General features: G+C 45.6%; 1 protein-coding gene across 1 annotated transcript in view; it reads right to left on the minus strand.

Annotated features, from left to right (window-relative positions):
• LOC133137728 (tenascin-R-like) overlaps positions 1–11346 on the minus strand; it is a 38782-nt gene extending 27436 nt beyond the window's left edge. The window contains exons 1-4 of the mRNA XM_061256058.1: positions 10842–11346; positions 8538–8732; positions 4964–5079; positions 1–156 (exon numbers count right to left, since the gene is read on the minus strand). The exon at positions 1–156 is cut by the window's left edge and continues 91 nt beyond it. Coding sequence (XP_061112042.1) covers positions 1–156; positions 4964–5079; positions 8538–8732; positions 10842–11346 — 972 coding nt within the window. The remainder of the gene's footprint in view (positions 157–4963; positions 5080–8537; positions 8733–10841) is intronic.
• Positions 11347–20818: the final 9472 nt, after the last annotated feature.

Raw genomic sequence — 20818 nt, forward strand, 5'->3', positions numbered from 1 at the left:
GGTGATGTGGGCGGAGTCTCTCTCAGGTGGGAGGGTAATTTCCCGCGTGGCCGGCTCCTCCCCTCCTTTGCTCTGACTGGCTGCGATGGAGAGGCGGTACCTGTCAATATTCGCCAGGGGAGGCTCCCATTGGACGTCTACTGATTTGGTCGATGTCTTCACAATGCGCAGGTTTTTGGGTCCAGGAATCACTGAAATTCAAAACAGAATATTAAAAATGTACAAACAATGAAGTTATGCAGAAACATTTTATGCATTCATAAACTGTATATACAGTATGGTGGGGGCTTAGCAAAACTCTGTAAAACATTTTACTGACTATCTATTTGGAAAACAAAGCCAAAATGTCAGCCAGACAGTATAGCTTGATGGTCCAGTTTCCGGTCGCACTCACAGGTTGTGAACTACAGGTAATGAAAACCGAGCCAAAATGTCTACCAGACAGTATAGCTTACAACTCCCTCCTGCTACTGCTGATTCAGCTGTAGCACCAAGCCTGTCCCCTTGCCTGACAGTGCCACCCATTGGTGTTCCTGCCATCTCTCAACCTCATCTCTGCTTTAACTTTATAATTGGACGTTTATGTACTTTTATTCATTTGGTTTTCTGTTTAAAACCATTGTTTCTACAAAGTCAACCAGCGGTAGATGGGTTCCCCTACTGAGTCAGGTTCTGCTCAAGGTTTCTGCCTGTCAGCCAGGGGGTTTTTCCTTGCCACTGTTGCCCTAGGCGTATTCTTGGGGCCCAGTTTCTCTGTGAAGCTGCTTTGTGACAAAGGCCCTTTGTAAAAAGTGCTATACAAATAAAAATTGATTGATTGATTGAGCTTGATTGATTGGTCCAGTTTCCGGTCACACTCACAGGTCGTGACCTCTGTGGTGCTTTCTGTGCCCATCTTCCCATCCTTCTCTCCCCTGACGGAGGCACTGTACTCCTGCCCGGCAGCCAGTCCAGTCTGGCTGTAGCTGGTGAGCCGACCATCAACTTTAGAAGTTATCTTCGGATCTCCCTCTTTCTGTGTATGTGTGTGTGTGTGTGTGTGGGTGGGTGTGTGTGTGTGAGAAAGAGAGAGAGAAAGAGAAAGAGAGATTTTTTTCTTTATTTAACCGTGTCATGTCCCATTGAGATTAAAAATCTCTTTTTCAAGAGAGACCTGGCCAAGACAGGCAGCAGCAGAAATAATTACCAAAAAACCCCGCAAAAATGGCAAATTACACAAAGTTCACTAACAAGCATTAATACAATAGTTAAACTAGGTCATTAAGCAGGGCAATTTACAATATGACGATACAGATACATTCATCGAGTTCATAATCCCGAAACACTGTCTGACCACTTGGGAGAGAGGAGAGAGGAGGTATGTGGCTACCTGTCGGGGAACCTGCAGTAAGTTCAGGTAAGGGGTCATCTGAAAACACTAAGGGGTCGTGTGAAAATCTCTCTCTTGAAGATTTTCTTTTAACTGCAGTGGTATACTGGGAAGTCAACGTAATCTCGAGAGACGGAAGAAGTATGTTCTGTTTATTCTGCCATGCTGCTGTTGTTTTTCCCCTATAACTCCTTCAAGCTGTGGAGTGCAGTGTTCCATTAGACCATTGAAAATGTTCTTTAAAGCTATGCAAGGTTTCTTACACTGAAAGAAAGAATAAATGAATGAAGTTGATTGGGGGTCCCTCAACCCAGCAGTGTAGTGAATCTCTGAATACTGATACAGAGCTGAGAATGATGACCCATTTCCTCCCCAAAATACTTCTGAAATTGTCAGATGAATGAGAGGAATTGTCAGATGACTTTCTCTCCATCTCCCTTTCTCCCACTCTTTCTCCCTCTCTTTCTCCCGCTCCTTCTCCCTCTCTCTCTCTTTCTCCCACTCATTCTCCCACTCTTTCTCCCTCTCTTTCTTTCTCTCTCCTTCTCTCTGGGTTCCATCTGCAGGGTAATGATGTCATCTCTCTGGCCAGAGCCATGTTTTTGGTCATGTTTATACTGGCCTTAGCAACAAGCACCAAGCATCTGCCTCTCCCCCCCATCCCAACACACACGCACACACACACACACACACACACATGCACACACACACAAACTCACACACGTACACACACACACACACACGTCTCGTCTTCAGTCTTGCCAGATTAATATTTTTGAGGTTTTATCTCATTTCTCGTACCCCTGGGTAAATTGTCTCCCTGGATTGAATCGCTTGTCAATTTCCAATTAATGCTACTTTTTTTCTTGTTGAATTCTTGACAGAACTAACTCCCTTTCTCTATCTACCTCTCTTCCCTCTTTCTCCTACTGTCTCTCTTTCTCTCTCTCTGTCCATCTGGGTCTTTCTCTTCATAATCACTAGCTCTCCATTGTCATAATGTCTAGCTATTTCCGAGCATTCTTGCCCCTCCCCCCCCCTCGGTGTTTCTCACACCCACTCCATCGGATGGAACAAAACTGACTTTGCCTCTTTCATTCTTTCTTTCATTCTTTCTTTTTTTTGTGCAGTTCCCTCCTTGAATGTATCCGTTGTTGTTTGTGTCTCTGCTTTTGGAGATTGCCCTAGCCCAAACTGAGAAGCTCTGTAACCTTCAGTGACTTTCTCTCTCTCTCTCCCTTTCTCTCTCTCTCCCTTTCTCTCTCTCTCTCTCCCTGTGTCACATTCTATCTCTTGGTCTCGCTCCCTTTTTGCACCTAGGGGAGAAATGTGTGTGTGTGCCTGCCCGCAGGGGGGTTGCTTAGCACCTGTACCACTGAGTGATGTTTTTGACTTCTAACATTCTTTCACATGCTCATGAAGTCTTGAAACAATCCAGACTGCATTATCCGTAAGTTATGTGACTCCTCTCCCGAGACTAGAAACACATGTGAGTGAACAGGCACTGCATGCAAATGCAGACATATGTTCAGCTCTGGAGGTTTCAATGTCCAGTCACCGCATGGAAAATGCACAGGTATTGCCCCAGAATGCACAGGTGTTGCCCCAGAATGCACAGGTGTTGCCCCAGAATGCACAGGTGTTGCCCCAGAATGCACAGGTATTGCCCCAGAATGCACAGGTATTGCCCCAGAATGCACAGGTATTGCCCCAGAATGCACAGGTGTTGCAATTTACAAGCCTACGCAAGCTGAGCGGCCAGCTCTCGGCATTACATGCGAAAGGTGGCTTCTGAAGGTTATTTTATACAATTAGCTATATTTGGTGCATGTTGCCTGCATTAGGACGTGTGGATGAGATTGACTCTTATGGGCCCTGGGGCCTGTTCTACGAAGCAGGATTACCGAGTTAGCTGGTTAACTTCACAGGGTAAAACCCAGACCTCCCCCCAAATCTGGAACATGGGCCTAAGTAAACAGAGCTGTTCCGGGTTTTAGTGTGTGTAGTTATCTGGCTAACTTTTCTGTAGTTATCTGCGTTGTGGAACAGGTCCCAGGCGTGCGGCTTGCGGCCCTTAGCATCTCAATCAGGTGTATCAGAGAAGCAGATCACTACCGTGGTCAAAAACGTTTCACCCTCCATATCAGATGTGCATAGTCAGTGGTGCTGCAGATCTTCGCACATGGGAGGAATTATTTTATTTATTTAAATCAAACAAATGTTTTACTAATTTTGTCCAGCAGTATGAGTCACCGAATGTCTGAATGCAAATTAGTAAATTGCCATTGTAACGATGACAGAAGTTCCTGTGTTCTATCTTACATATTTCAGCATTAATTGAAACCAGAAGCCAAGGGATAAGTAGAAATCGGGTCAAGGCCGACTGGCCGGCGTTTATTTTATCCGCCACTCCCATCAGCTTCACTTGCAGAATCCTTGCAATGTGTTGTCTATAATTCTTACTCCCCCAGCTCTCAGCTGTGTGATTAAAGATCTGAATTCAAACTCAGGAGCTACTTTCGCCATAATAAATAAACCTTTAATAGACCCACTGTTCATAAGAGGTTGTGGTTAGAGCACCAGCCCTCATTTAACAGAGTGAAAAGCCCTCAGATGTTAACTCTGGCAAAATGTCAACGTTACTCTGTGTTTACAGAGTCAGTAAAGCTTGTATTGTCTTCCGATGGCCTACTGTGGAGTCTCACCGGGTGAAAATGACAGAGTTTGAATGAGATGACAGAGTGGAGTGTCAGAAAAATGTGGAAGCATTCTGGGCAGCTTAAAGGCAGGTATTGGATGGGCAACATCTCACTTTATTGCGCAGTGTATATGTCAAATGGGGACCGCAAAAAACATTGTGATGCCACATGAAAAAAACACTTTTGAGATATCCACACTTTTCACACTTTTCAAATAAATAAAAGTTAAATAAAAAACGCTAGGAAATAAAGAATAAGACTATTTCAAGGTACAATAGGTAATTTTGGAATAGCAGCAACAAACAACTTCAAGCCACAACATTGTTTATCCCTTCCCCTTCTCTGTAAATGCACAGACATCATTGCACTGATGCCATTGGATGTGGCCACTTTGAAGCAGTACAGTTATGCAATGTTTCTGTACAGAGTGACGGGCCGTGAACTGCATATTTTGAAACCCGAATTTAAGGACTATAAACACAGGCAGAGGGTGAGTCATCATGTCAGTGAGACTTTTTCAATGATAGGAAGGGTACAATGGTCTTGTAACAATATCGTAACACTAAAATCTTACCGATTGTACCTGTCTCTTTTTTTTTTAGAAATCATGTTTAAAAGCTGTGGTGTCTCAAGAGAATCTGAAATGTCAATTTCCTTTTACACAGAATTTGAAATCCTAGCCCAAACATTAGGGCATGAGGCTGGACAGCACACTCAGAAAAAAAAGTTATATGGCTTGACTCCATAGAGCAGGGATAGTCCTGGGCCTGGTTTCCTTTCGCCTGAGGTAATTAACAATTAGTGCTACTGATTGGCCAGACTGTCTTAACTCCAGACACACGGTGTAAAGACTATTTCACAAGCAGGAAATGATATCACCAAAGAAATGGGTTACCTGGCTGGTGAAGGTGATTAGGTAGGCATCGTACTGAACTGGGGGCAGGGTCCAGAACAAGGTGACAGAGGAATCGGTTATATCCCTGCTCCCCAGGCGGGACACACCAGTGAGAGCTGTGTTCACCAAGAGACAGAGAAAGGAGGAGGAGGAGGAGGAGGAGAAGGAAGGCCTGGTCACTGTTCAGCCAATGAGGACACAAGATGCATTGCATTTCAACCAATGTCAGGAGAGCTCAGCTCATCAACCCACCCAACCCGCCTTCCCCCAATGGGGTGGAGCTACTATAAAGTGTCAATCCCTGGCTTTTTTGAACCAAAAAATGACAACTTTTCACAGCTGAGAAAAAATGCGACATCGTCATAATTGGTTAAAAATCACTTAATATGCATAACACCCATAATAACAAGTTGAATAACCTCCCGCCAACTACACCTGCAGATTGACTCACCTGTACTGCAATCCTCTCCTGTAAAACCCTCTTCACATTGCGTGCAGTCAGGGCCGGAGAAGCCATGGTTACAGACGCACCTGCCGTTCACGCACCTGCCCTGGCTAGTGCAGTCATGGGGGCAGGATTTGGTGGAGCAGTCCTCTCCCAAAAATCCAGGCTCACACACACAAATCCCATCCACACACCTGCCCTGGTCACTACAGTCATGGGGGCAGGATCTAGCAGAGCAGTCCTGTCCAGAAAATCCAGGCTCACACAAGCACTTACCATCCACACACCTGCCCTGGTTGCTGCAGTCGTTTGGGCAGGATTTGGTGGAGCAATCTAGCCCAGAGAAACCGCTATTGCACACACACTTACCATCCTCACAACTGCCCTGGTCACTACAGTTGCCAGGACAGGATTTGGCAGAGCAGTCGATCCCCGTAAACCCACTGTTGCAAAGACACTGACCATCAACACAACGTCCTCTGTTCCTGCACTTGTTGGGGCAAGACTTTTCAGAACAGTCAATCCCTGTAAATCCATTGTTGCACACACACTTGCTCTTTACACACCTTCCATTATCACTACAGTTGTTGGGACAAGACTTTTCAGAGCAATCCGAACCCGTGAATCCACTGTCGCAAAGACACTGACCGTCAACACAACGTCCTCTCTTCCTACACTTGTTGGGGCAAGACTTTTCAGAACAGTCAATCCCTGTAAATCCACTGTTGCACACACACTTGCTCTTTACACACCTTCCATTATCACTACAGTTGTTGGGACAAGACTTTTCAGAGCAATCCGGACCTGTGAATCCACTGTTGCAAAGACACTGACCGTCAACACAACGTCCTCTTTTCCTACACTTGTTGGGGCAAGACTTTTCAGAACAGTCAATCCCTGTAAATCCACTGTTGCACACACACTTGCTCTTTACACACCTTCCATTATCACTACAGTTGTTGGGACAAGACTTTTCCGAGCAATCCGGACCTGTGAATCCACTGCTGCACACACAACTTCCATCCATGCACTTGCCATTATTGTTGCAGTTGTTGAGACAGGACTTTTCGGAACAGTCAATCCCTGTAAATCCACCGTTGCACACACAACTTCCATCCATGCACTTGCCATTATTGTTGCAGTTGTTGAGACAGGACTTTTCGGAACAGTCGGGACCAGAAAATCCACTATCACACACACACTGTCCATTAACACATCTTCCTCTGTAACTGCAGTTGGTAGGACAGGATTTGTCAGAGCAATCAGTCCCTGTGAATCCACTGGTACACACACACCTTCCATCCACGCACTTGCCATTATTGTTGCAGTTGTTGAGACAGGACTTTTCGGAACAGTCAATCCCTGTAAATCCACTGTTGCACACACAACTTCCATCCATGCACTTGCCATTATTGTTGCAGTTGTTGAGACAGGACTTTTCGGAACAGTCGGGACCAGAAAATCCACTATCACACACACACTGTCCATTAACACATCTTCCTCTGTAACTGCAGTTGGTAGGACAGGATTTGTCAGAGCAATCAGTCCCTGTGAATCCACTGGTACACACACACCTTCCATCCACGCACTTGCCATTATTGTTGCAGTTGTTGAGACAGGACTTTTCAGAACAGTCAATCCCTGTAAATCCACTGTTGCACACACAACTTCCATCCATGCACTTGCCATTATTGTTGCAGTTGTTGAGACAGGACTTTTCGGAACAGTCAATCCCTGTAAATCCACTGTTGCACACACAACTTCCATCCATGCACTTGCCATTATTGTTGCAGTTGTTGAGACAGGACTTTTCGGAACAGTCGGGACCAGAAAATCCACTATCACACACACACTGTCCATTAACACATCTTCCTCTGTAACTGCAGTTGGTAGGACAGGATTTGTCAGAGCAATCAGTCCCTGTGAATCCACTGGTACACACACACCTTCCATCCACGCACTTGCCATTATTGTTGCAGTTGTTGAGACAGGACTTTTTGGAACAGTCAATCCCTGTAAATCCATTGTTGCACACACACTTGCTCTTTACACACCTCCCATTATCACTACAGTTGTTGGGACAAGACTTTTCAGAGCAATCCAGACCTGTGAATCCACTGTTGCAAAGACACTGACCGTCAACACAACGTCCTCTGTTCCTACACTTGTTGGGGCAAGACTTTTCAGAACAGTCAATCCCTGTAAATCCACTGTTGCACACACACTTGCTCTTTACACACCTCCCATTATCACTACAGTCGTTGGGACAAGACTTTTCAGAGCAATCCGGACCTGTGAATCCACTGTTGCAAAGACACTGACCGTCAACACAACGTCCTCTGTTCCTACACTTGTTGGGGCAAGACTTTTCAGAACAGTCAATCCCTGTAAATCCACTGCTGCACACACACTTGCTCTTTACACACCTCCCATTATCACTACAGTTGTTGGGACAAGACTTTTCAGAGCAATCCGGACCTGTGAATCCACTGTTGCAAAGACACTGACCGTCAACACAACGTCCTCTGTTCCTGCACTTGTTGGGGCAAGACTTTTCAGAACAGTCAATCCCTGTAAATCCACTGCTGCACACACACTTGCTCTTTACACACCTCCCATTATCACTACAGTTGTTGGGACAAGACTTTTCAGAGCAATCCGGACCTGTGAATCCACTGCTGCACACACAACTTCCATCAATGCACTTGCCATTATTGTTGCAGTTGTTGAGACAGGACTTTTCGGAACAGTCGGTACCAGAAAATCCACTATCACACACACACTGTCCATTAACACATCTTCCCCTGTAACTGCAGTTGGTAGGACAGGATTTGTCAGAGCAGTCAGTCCCTGTGAATCCACTGGTACACACACACCTTCCATCCACGCACTTGCCATTATTGTTGCAGTTGTTGAGACAGGACTTTTCAGAACAGTCAATCCCTGTAAATCCACTGTTGCACACACAACTTCCATCCACGCAATTGCCATTATTGTTGCAGTTGTTGAGACAGGACTTTTCGGAACAGTCAATACCTGTAAATCCAGTGTTGCACAGACATTGCCCATTAACACAGTGACCCTTGTTATTACAGTTATCGGGACAGGAGTTTCTGGAACAATCTGAGCCTGTGAAGCCATCCTCGCACACGCACTGGCCCTTCACGCAGGTCCCCCGGTCATTGCAGTTTGACGGGCAGGTGGTGGAGCTGCAGTCAGGACCACTGAACCCAGGGAAACAGATGCACTTGCCCTGATCGCAACGGCCCTGATCGCTGCAGTCATTCGGACACATATCCTCCGGCTGCCGGGTGCAGTGGGCACCTAGGAAAGAGAGAGACAAAAATGGAGGGACGGGTGAGACACAAACAAGGTGAAAGAGTGAAAATAGGGGGAGAGGAAGGGAGAGAGAATCAGAAAGAGAAAGAGGGGGAATACTCAATGACTACCGCTACACCTTTCCATCAATCCATCCCAACTGCTTAATCCAGGGTCAGGGTCACCGTGGCAACGGGGCGAGCAGAGCATCCCACCTCACTCCAGTGACTTCCTCCAACTCATCCCAGGAATCCCAAGGTGATCCCTGCCAGCTGGGAGATATAATCCCTCCAACTCATACTGGGTCTGCCTAGGGTCTCCTCCCAGGTGGACATAGGGGGGCGACATGGCTCAGGCGGTAAGAGCGGTCGTCTGGCAGTCGGAGGGTTGCCGGTTCGATCCCCCGCCCGGGCTGTGTCGAAGTGTCCCTGAGCAAGACACCTAACCCCCATTTGCTCCTGACGAGCTGGTCCGGCCAATTGCCAGCCAATTGCCGTTGGTGTATGAGTGTGTGTATGAATGGGTGAATGAGAAGCATCAATTGTACAGCGCTTTGGATAAATGCGCTATATAAATGCCAACCATTTACCATTTACATGTCTGGAAAACCGCCAAAGGGATGCCGGGGGGGGGGGGCGTCCTGATTAGATACCTGAAACGCCTCAACTCAACTGAGGAGCAGCGGTAGCTCTACTCTGAGGTCCTCCCAGATGGCTGAGCTCCTCACCCTATCAAAAGGAGAGCCACCCCTGCCACCCTGCAATAGCTTGTGACCATAGGTGAGAGTAGGAATGAAAAACCCCAAAAAGTTTGGCCTTATAGCGCAGCTACTCCTTCACCACCACAACACCCGCATTACATCTGCCGCAGCACCTGTGGTCGGTCGTTCGATCGCTTGATCCCTTTCACCCTCACTCGTGAGTAAGACCCAGAGCTACTCCTCTACCTGGGGCAGTTGTTCCCCCCTCACTTGAAGGGGACAAGCCACCTTTTTCCAGGACCTGCCATGAGGAGCTCTCGGACTACTTCAGTGTCTTCTGCCACAAAGATGGGTTCCGATCCTCCCGACTCTGATGCTCCCGATCGGCTCTGACTCTCCCGACATGTCCAGCTCCTGTCGAGTTCCTTAAATTGTTCCCTCTACCTTCCGATAATATCCCCAGTTGAGATCAGAGTTTCACCATCATTGGGGACTGATTTCTTCTGACACTGACACATAAGAATGTAAAGCACCATAAACTTACTGTGGCAACTACCGGCTCCATAGTAAAGTTTATCTGGGAAAACTGGGCCAAATATACTATCACCTTTATTGATGGTTCACACACAATTACAAGTAGATTCACAATGACAATGTATGAAACAATTAAAACAATGCTTGTTTATTGTCAATAATGCGATGCACTGTACCATAATATTTGTAGTTTATGTAATGTTTAATGTTGCTAGACTAATTGAGCTGTAGCTATTTGAAGTATTCTGATACTGTGTCTACATCATCAAGTGTGTTCCAAATTGAACATTGAAAATTGAAGCATACTTGTGCTCTTGCAAATTAGGAAGTGTGCTAGTAGAACTGGAAGATCTAGTCTGCAAGTATACAGAATGCAAGTGTACATAATGTAATACAGATGTAGTGACAAAATGAATCAGTCAGCCAGTTGATAAATTATTTTGTGTATGCGTAAATGAATCAGTTAGCCAGTTCATAGATTATTTAGTTTATCAGTAAATGAATCAGTCAGCCAGTTGATCAATTATTTAGTGTATCGGTAAATTAATCAGTCTGCCAGTTGATAAATTATTTAGTGTATCTGTAAATGAATCAGTCAGCCGGTTGATAAATTATTTAATTTATCCGTAAATTAATCAGTCAGTCAGTTGATAAAGTATTTTGTGTACCGGTAAATGAATCAGTCAGCCAGTTGATAAATGATTCAGTGTACCGGTAAATGAATCAGTCAGCCGGTTGATAAATGATTCAGTGTACCGGTAAATGAATCAGTCAGCCGGTTGATAAATGATTCAGTGTACCGGTAAATGAATCAGTCAGCCGGTTGATAAATGATTCAGTGTACCGGTAAATGAATTGGTGAGTCGGTCAGCCGGTCGTACCGGTGCTCTGCTGTGAGGTGCAGCAGCCCCCCTCTGTGCCCCCGCATTTCTCCCGCAGCGCGGACACCTCCCTCTCCAGCCGCTCCATCCGCTCCTGCAGCGCGGAGACCAGCGCCTCGCACCCCCCGGCGCAGGCCCCCGGCCCCGGCACCAGGCTGATGCGGTGGGTCACCACCAGGGGCGACCCCGGCTCCAGGTCCAGGGTCAGGCCCTCCCCTTCCCCCTCAGCGGACGCGTCTCTCTGCACGCAGGTTTCGGTGAGCAGGACTTTGATCGGCGGCTGGGCGGGGTCGGGGTCGGGGTCTACGTCCCTGGCAGCTCTGGGATTGAGGTGCTTGCTGGAGGAGGGGAGGACGAGGGCAGGATCCGGGGACTGGTTTGGGGCTGCCTCTGAGGACTCTGGAGGGGTGTGGGCCCACGGGGGCCTGGTTCCTGTGGGTTGGTTCAGGAGGGCGGGGCAGGGAAGGAGAAGGAACAGGAGAGGGAGGGCTAGGAAGGGGCACATGTTTAATGGGGAGGGAGAGGCAGCAGATGGAGCCTGGTCACCTCTGATTGGTAGGGGTGAAAATGGCTGTGGTCGGGGCCTGTAAACAGAAGAAGGAGACAAAAGGAAAGTGTTTTTAAAGGGGAGTGTTCTTCAATGAAGTGTTCTTAAAGGGGAGGTGCCCGCCTTACTTTCTGTATGTGTGTTTCTGAGTGTTTGGGGAAAAGGCGGCAAATGTTCCTGTTGTAAATAAAGAAGAGCAGGATTAGAGGTAGAGGAGAGGAGGGGGAATCTGGAATGGTGAAGGGCAGCGAGGAAGAAAATTGGCGTTCCCGTTCCCTGAAATGCGGACTGAACTGGGACGTTCCTGAAAGAGTGACAGACAAAAAGAAGAGGAAGTGAGAGATCCCTGTGTCCCCTCACACACTAAAGCAGGGATCCTCAAATGTCACATGACAGATGGTCTGTGGAGATGTTTTAATTTTGCAGTATTTAGGAACAAAACCCAGAACAATACTGTGCATGGACCTGGTAGCAGGAAATATGTGAGTGTATTTTTTTCTGTGGTAGCACCAAAATTGACAACCTCCAAGTTCAGAGGTCAAAGTTGAGAGGTCGAAGGTGCACATTCACATGTGCATATTAATAAAGAGCTCTTGGGACTCTTACTCCCCCCCGCACAATGAGTTCTTTAATGGGGGTGCTGCCCGGTGCCAAAACCGCTCAGCTGCCGAAGCTACTGTCGGGTCCAGGGTTCCCCTGCAGGGCTCTGTTCTCCCACCTGAGCTCCGACCCTTACCGCCTTACCCCGCCTCACCTGCTTGGTCTGTGCGATGTGTCTCAGATCTCCTCCGTCTGTAGGGCCAAAGTGTCCCCCATGTTTCGCTGTAGAATGCTGGCTTCCACGTTGCTCTGGCTGCACTCCCGGGTGGGCCAGATGCGCCCAGTTTTTGAACCGGAATGTCCACCCTGGTGGACAGAATCCAGCTGCGATTGGCCTGGAATTACCGTCTACCAGCTGTTTTAAAAACATACGTAGCTTGAGCTGATCAAAAGTATCAAGCTGGTCTGAACTGGTCAGCTACTAAGCTGTTTCAAAACCTAGCTTGAGTCTTTTTCAGCAGGGCGGTTTTCCAATTAATTGTACGGGTCCAGCTTGTGGACAGAGTAAATGTCTGGTCTGAGTAACACATTTTGTCAATCACCGCTGTCCTCCCCCCCAAATTCTCAAGCTGCTCCTCCGTGCATGTGGGTGGCGTCCGTTTACGATAAGTTCTAAATCTGGCAATTGAAGTTCACATGGTCCAACACCCATCATCCAACCATCTGGACCCGCTGAACGACGATCAGAAAGGGGGTTTCCGACCTCATGTTTAAACCACAATGCTGGCAAACCCACTCGGAACAATAATAGAGTTCAGCCGTTCATCATCGAAAAGTTTTGTCTGCATGGATGCAGATGCAGAGGACTAGCAGTGATGGATTATTTAAGGAATACCCAAAGACTCAAACAGTGCATCTGACATTTTCTTTACGGTATCAGTTTAATGATATCAGTTTAATGATATCAAAGTCCAACTGAAAAACCAAAAGGTGGTACGTTGCTGTTAACCCACCCCGAGTGTTCTAAACACATCTCAGTCTGCTGTGCACCACAGTCCACGGGAGCAGCTCGGGCATTTGAACAAAAAACTGTCCGAATCTGAGCTTTAAAGGTACGATAGGTAATTTCGGACTTCTAATGGTCAAGAGAGGAATAGCAGCAACAAACGCCTTCAAACCACAACACTGTTTGGTCGGCCTGTAGCGTAGTGGTTAGGGTAAATAACTGGGACACACAAGGTCGGTGGCTTGATCCCTGGTGTAGGCACAATAAGATCTGCACAGCCGTTGGGCCCTTGAGCAAGGCCCTTAACCCTGCATTGCTCCAGGGGAGGATTGTCTCCTGCTTAATCTAATCGACTGTACGTCGCTCTGGATAAGAGCGTCTGCCAAATGCCGGTGATGTAATGTGAGGGATGTGACGGTGTTGAACGGGAGGAGTTTGTAAAGAGCGTAAGGAGCAGCTGGGGTCGCACGCGGCCGTGTGCGTGTGCGTGTGCGTGTGCGTGTGCGTGTGGAACTGGGCGGGACTCGCGGCCCAGTGGCCGGCGGCGTCCGGAGGGCTTTCCCTCGGACACCAGGCGTCTCCGCGCGTACGCTTTTATAATCTCCTCCTCGCACTCTTCGACCGCCGCGAGCCAAACAGCCAGCGCTCTCCAGAGGAACTCACAGGGGACACGCACGAGACAAATTACTACGGGAGGTGAATTACTAGAAAGCAACAATAACAGTAATACTACTACTACTTATAATAATAATAATAATAATAATAGGAAGAAGAAATTATTAATTATTATTAATAATACTAATACTACAAATACTATTGTTAATGCCCTAATAATAAGGTAACAATGTGATTGTTTTTATTGTTATTATTTGTTATTATTTCTATGTTAATATTTAAAATATGATATTTTCATCAATATAATAATGAGGGTAAAATATTATATTTTACCGTTTAAATCAGAAAAATTGAGTAATGAAATAGTGTCTGAAAGGTCTCAGATCTGTGACCCGACCAGAAGCCAGGCTTGTGTTTCTGATCTAAACCATCAATCTGTGTTTCTGACCCAAACCATCAATCTGTGTTTCTGACCCAAACCAGCAATCTGTGTTTCTGACCCAAACCATCAATCTGTGTTTCTGACCCAAACCATCAATCTGTGTTTCTGACCCAAACCATCAATCTGTGTTTCTGACCCAAACCAGCAATCTGTGTTTCTGACCCAAACCATCAATCTGTGTTTCTGACCCAAACCATCAATCTGTGTTTCTGACCCAAACCATCAATCTGTGTTTCTGACCCAAACCATCAATCTGTGTTTCTGACCCAAACCAGCAATCTGTGTTTCTGACCCAAACCATCAATCTGTGTTTCTGACCCAAACCAGCAATCTGTGTTTCTGACCCAAACCAGCAATCTGTGTTTCTGACCCAAACCATCAATCTGTGTTTCTGACCCAAACCATCAATCTGTGTTTCTGACCCAAACCATCAATCTGTGTTTCTGACCCAAACCATCAATCTGTGTTTCTGACCCAAACCATCAATCTGTGTTTCTGACCCAAACCATCATCATGCGCACACTAAATTATCAGCAGGTAGTGCCCTTACAGAGCGTATCTGTTTCTGACCCAAACCATCAAACAGGTGAATGCTGATCTCTCTCTCTCTCTCTCTCTCTCTCTCTCTCTCTCTCTCTCTCTCTCTCTCTCTCTCTCTCTCTCTCGCTCTCTGTGTCTCTCTGTCTGTCTCTCTCTCTTTCTCTAATAAATCTCTTAAACTCTTTAGAGACAGGTCAAATGTGTGAAACAGTTCTGCAGATGCCTGTGAATTTATAAAGGAAATCTGGTATAAACTAAAGCTACCGGTCATATGCAGATAGTTTGTTTTAAAGAGGTCAAAATTATTTTTAAACTATCTGGAACAAATGTTTAAGTGGTTACACTTTCTGTTTGCTTCTCACATCATCACTTTAAGTCATTTATATTTCTGCATATTAATATTTTTTAATATTCTGGAAGGAAGAGGAGTCATACCTGGAAATGAAGATGTGACTTCTGTCCTGGCTGTCCACGTCTGTCCACGTCTGTCCGTGTGTCTGCTGCTGTCTGTGTGCTTTGGCTCTGATTGACTGAGAGAGTGAAGAAGAGGGAGGGAGAGAGAGAGAGAGAACAGAGGGAGAGAGAGAGAGAACAGAGGGAGAGAGAGAGAGAACAGAGTGGGACAGAAAGTGAAATAAAGGGGAGGGGAGCTGTAATATTTTCTCATACTTCAAGAATTTTTCCTCCCTCTCCATCTCTCTCTCTCTCCTTCTATCGCACTCTCTCTCCCTCTCTCTCTCTGATGTAATTCCCTCTGTTTTTACTGTTCCCTGATGGGTGGTGTGTAACTATGGAAAACATCTGAATTTTTTATATGTTTTGAAGGACTGCGCCTAATCGCTTAATATCTTTTGAACTCCTCTTCTGGTCTCTGTTTCCTGGCGATGCGCGACGTCAGTCAGGGGTTTTGTCATCGCCTCCCTCTGCCATTCTTCAGGCCAGCGCTTGTGAAAGACTCACTCGTTCAGAGTGACATAATACGACCGAATACTTTTCACAATTTTAAATAAAACGATAATATAGCAACGGGAGGGAAGGTAAAGCTTAATTATTTTCTTGTGCTATTTGTATGAGGAGTGATTTTTCATCTCTTCACCATTTGTCATTCCCGGTCTTGGAATACCTGTTGTGTTAATGTTTGTTGTTATCCAATTCAGCTCTTAATTCACTGAGGTTTGTGATGAAGCTGGTGACTGAACTGGCATTTCCCACCTTTCAAAAACAGCCTCAACTCCCGAAAGAAAAGCGTGCATCTTGTTTTTGCCATTTGATGTGTCAGACCAAAACACAGTTACTCAATGGCTGTTGACAAACTGAAGAACTGATTAATTCAAGAAAAGTAGGTCATAAATGTCCCCTACAAGTAATAACAAAAAAAGTTATTCAACAAAAGGTAGTCAGTGGTTTGTTTTATTTTTTCTCCTAACATTTGGCTCAACATTTGTTAATCAGATGGGAAACAAATAAGCAAACTAAATTTTCATTTTTCATTGACTGGTAAGGACAAAGTGCAGTTTGTTGGGATTGAAACTACGTCACATTTTTTGTATGTGGTGAAAAATGTCAGTTTTTACTACATTGCTTATATTGCTCTGAATGTGTGAACCTTTCTTATTCTACGTCAAAGTCACTGTAGGAACAGCATAATGAGGACCGAAAGTGGCCAGGATTTTCTATGGAAAGCAGATGGTCAGGATCTGTTGGTGTTTCACTTTCCAAAATCAGCTAATTCACACCCAAGAAAATCAGAACCAATTAAACTGATGTTGCACATGCAGCCATTCAGCAAAGTCATTTGCTAACCTTGTGACCCCCGCCTCCCCACCCCCCCCGGAAAAGCATCGACACTGATAACAGAAAATTGATACTGTAACACCCATAAAGTCTGATATCATAAAGACTGATGCCTTGCCACCCATAAAACTGATGTTGTCACACCCATAAAGACAGATACCATAGCACTCATGTTGTTTGATATAATAAAACTGATGGCGTGACACCCATAAATAATATTTTAAGATGCACCGTTTGAGTCTTTGGGTATTTCCTGATTGTGTTACTAGCTGATTCATATCTGATATTTGAAATGGTTCTGTTAATGAGGCAGGTTTAAAATTATTATTGTAAGCACTGGAAGGTAATTATGTTTACAGCATCTTACTGTTTTAATATAGGATAATGGATTATTGCAGTTATTATATTTGTATGTATGTATATCTGAACATGAGAGCAGGTGTATGTGTTTATGTATATGGGTATGTGTATGTAAATATATATGTATGTATGCTTCTTACCAGGACCCCAGGAAGAGTAGCACTTGCCTTGACAAGAGTGAATGGGGATCCGATCCAAATAAACAATAAACAATTACCTTTACTCAGGTGAAAGGTGAAAGTGGAGTGCCTGTTTACCTGCACCCAGGTGAAAGTGGAGTGCCTGTTTACCTGCACCCAGGTGAAAGTGGAGTGCCTGTTTACCTGCACCCAGGTGAAAGTGGAGTGCCTGTTTACCTGCACCCAGGTGAAAGTGGAGTGCCTGTTCACCTGCACCCAGGTGAAATTGGAGTGCCTGTTTACTGCGTGTTCAAAACATTCAGGTCCCCGTCCGTGACCACTCACACAGCTGGAGGACTCATCGCTGTTCACAGTGAAATGAACATAACAGATTACTCCCCCCCCCCCTGCGCCTCTGTGAGGATGCAGACACACGCGAGATTGGATGCTGGCGTTAGTGGGCTCCTCCGGGACGGAGAGTGCTCTTGAAAGCTGCAGGAAATGGAACGCTGATGCACCCGGCGAAAAAACACGGCTGGAGGCGCGTTCCCCCGGAACCGCCGGTGCGTCAATTAAAAAATATCAAATCTGGAAGCACGCCCCTCTGGCCCAGTTTCTGGAAAAGGTTGTGGGATGTTTATGGCCAGCGGGGGGAGCACGGAAGATAAAAACAAAAAAATGAAGAAGAAGAAGAAGAGGCATTGTTAAAAGAAATGAAATTTGAGGTTTCTGCCGGCATGGAGGTCCTGGGTTTGAATCCCTCTCTGTGTGGAGTTTGCATGTTTCCTCCGGGTACTCCGGTTTCCTCCCACAGTCCAAAGACATGCAGGTTAGGCTGATTGGAGAGTCTAAATTGCCCGTAGGCATGAGTGTGTGAGTGAATGGTGTGTGAGTGAATGGTGTGTGTGCCCTGCGATGGACTGGCGACCTGTCCAGGGTGTATTCCTGCCTTTCGCCCAATGTATGCTGGGATAGGCTCCAGCCCCCCTGTGACCCAGTTCAGGATAAGCGCATTAGGATAATGAATGAATGAATTAATGAATTTGAGGTTTCTAGTCTCTGCACAGACGTTTGACTGCATTACACCATTCAATTGGTTGGCCAGGATCTGCCAGGTAAGGCCATATGTAAGTTGCAATGTGTAAAAAAAAAAAAAAAACTTCCTTTGGAATGCCCACATGTGGAATGCAATTTAAACAAATTAAGTGGGAGGGAAGGTGCTGTTTGGAAGAGGCTGCGGATTGGCTGTGGATCATACCCCTTGTGACCTCTTTATTAGGTAGACCCGTACACCAGCTCTTGTTTATTTTATTTTATTTATTTTTTTTGTACACAATCTCATCAAAGCAAATATCAAATCAGCCAAATCGTGTGGCAACAACGTACATGGTCAAGACGTTCAGTTGTTATGGCCAAACACCAAAATGGGGAAGTAATGTGATCTAAGTGACTTAAGTGTCCGTGGATTGTTGGTGCCAGAAGTGCAGTCTGCACTCCTTCAAGTGCAGACTGCACTTCAGTCTGCACTCCTTCAAGTGCAGACTGAAGACTCATCTCTTCAGGCTACACCTTTCCCTCCCCAACTCACCACCATGATTAGCCTTAGGCATTAATGTATAGATTGTATAGATATTGTTACTTGTATAGATATTGTTGTTTTTTATTGGCTGTTGTATTTTTGTATTCTAGCTGCCAACTGTGGTATGCTAGTTTGGAAGTTGATTGTACTCTTCAAGTGTTCTGATTATCTGTATGTTTACACTAGGACTGGGAACTGTACTGTCCTCTCAGGTCCTCTTAGCACTCACACTTGTGTTTGATTTGCACAAGATAAGAGCTGGATAAGAGTGTCTGCTGAATGCCACGTAATGTAATGTAATGTAACGTAATGTAATGTAATGTAATGTAATGCATCTGACGACGTTAGGTTGAGGACGGTGTCTACACCACCATTTTATTCCTCCTGAGGAGCGTTAGTAGCAGGGCATACAGTGGAGTCAGCGATAGGGCAATAGTGGCAAAGTAAGGTCTGTTACAGAAGATTCTGGACATTTCTGTTTTGCGCATCTTCGTGGGACAGAGCGACAGACGATTGGAAGAACGTCAAGAAATGAACGAGTGCGGCGGCTATCACTCCTCGGAGGGAAAGAGAGAGAGATGCGGGGAGAGAAAGGAAAGAAGATGGAGGAGGAGGAAGAGTGAGACATGATGGAAGATGAGAGGTTGACTCAACAGGACAAACAGCAATCGCCCTCGTGGCCCGGAGAACGCATTTTATCTCAGTGAAAACACTGACCTTTGGACCAGACGGCTAAACTGCTTGAAGAAAAATGAATGCTTGGTTTTTTCCAAACACTCACTGTATGAAATGACACAGCTGCTTGGGCACAGAAAACATTTATTGAATTCTTGACCTTTGGAACAATGTTTGGATTGTCGGGGGCCTTCGGTCCTCCAGTTTCCCAGCTTCACTTGCACAAATTGGAACTGAGAATGAAGTGCAGGGGATTTATGGGGATTGTAGTTTCGTACTGTAGTTCAGTCTATGGTTGGCGTTGAACAACGGCAGACAACAAAAACCATACACGTTTTCTTGCCAACTCTTAAGTATTTAATTACTCACACATTAGTGTGATTTGCTATATTTAGCTTTTGCCATGGATGAGCTCTGTAGGCCAAATTCTGTTTGTGTGGCCCCAAAAGTAATTTGGCTGGAGCTTTTATCCAAAACGACTTACAGTTGATTTCAGACTAAGACAATCATCCCTGGAGCAATGTAGAGTTAAGGGCCTTGCTCAAGGGACCAACGGCTATGTGGATCTTATTGTGGCTAAACCAGGGATCAAACCATCGACCATGTGGGTCCCAGTCATGTACCTTAACCACTACACTACAGTGTGCCCTATATTAAACATTTGCCTGGTGTCAATTTAGAGACATTGATTTGCACAGTTATTCACTAATTAAGCCAGGGGTAATTGGTAGAAATAAAACCCATCGCCCTCTGGGAATTATCATGGGTGTATCTTTAGCTCAGTGACTTAAAGGTACAATAGGTAATTTCAGACTTCTAATGGTCGAGAGGAATAGCAGCAACAAACGCCTTCAAACCACAACAAATTGTGGAACTTGGTTGAAAAATGGACAAAAGCGTGTCAGCATTTTGTTATGTACTGTAGTGCCACCTGCTGGCCAATCTGCAGTATTTCAAGTTACTTCAGGCAAAATAAAATAAAATAAACGTTCAATGACCTGTTCCCCTAAATATAAATATATCTTCAGGAGGTAAAGGGGAAGTATGATGTTGTTACTGTATGGGGGGGTTGAGTTTGATAAGTTTGATGAGCTACTCATGCATGGATCTTATCGTATGAGGATTGCACATCACATTCCTCTGTGTGAATGTGTATGTGAATCTGTGTTCTTGTACGTGCGTGTGTGCGAATGCATACATGCGTTTGTCCGTGCTACATTAGCCATGGATATTTCACGGTAGCCGTTAAAACTATCGCAGCAAACAATCTGACCATGGAGGGAAACCCTTTTATTTGAGTGCATCTCTCAAGTCTCCCCCACTGGAAACACAGCTGCCAGATTAATGGGTTCCAGGTCAGTTTCTAACGACCAATCAAAGCTTCTGAGGGAGGTGTGATGGCATCTTTATTAATGTAAAATATGTTTTTCCCAGCTGTGTTCTTCCACGATATGTTTTGGAATATTCTGTTATTCTGGTCACAGGAGAGACTCAGTTCCACATTTCCGCTCCTGGTGCGATGTCGCTGACGGACCGCTGGCTGTGTGTGTTTGCTCCCAGGTCAGCTCCAGTGCTGGGAATACCGCTGACTGATGTGCTGTGGAATCTGGCGTCCCATTTGCACAACCCTGCAGTCCAGTCTGGCCCTCCTACATCCACGTTGATTCAAAAGAGAAATGGTTCATCAGGGGAACTGCTCTGCTGAACTGCAGCTTTCCACAGGACAATCACAAGCATATGCACACACACGCACACACACG

Source organism: Conger conger, chromosome 9 (assembly GCF_963514075.1).
Source record: "Conger conger chromosome 9, fConCon1.1, whole genome shotgun sequence".
NCBI lineage: Eukaryota > Metazoa > Chordata > Actinopteri > Anguilliformes > Congridae > Conger > Conger conger.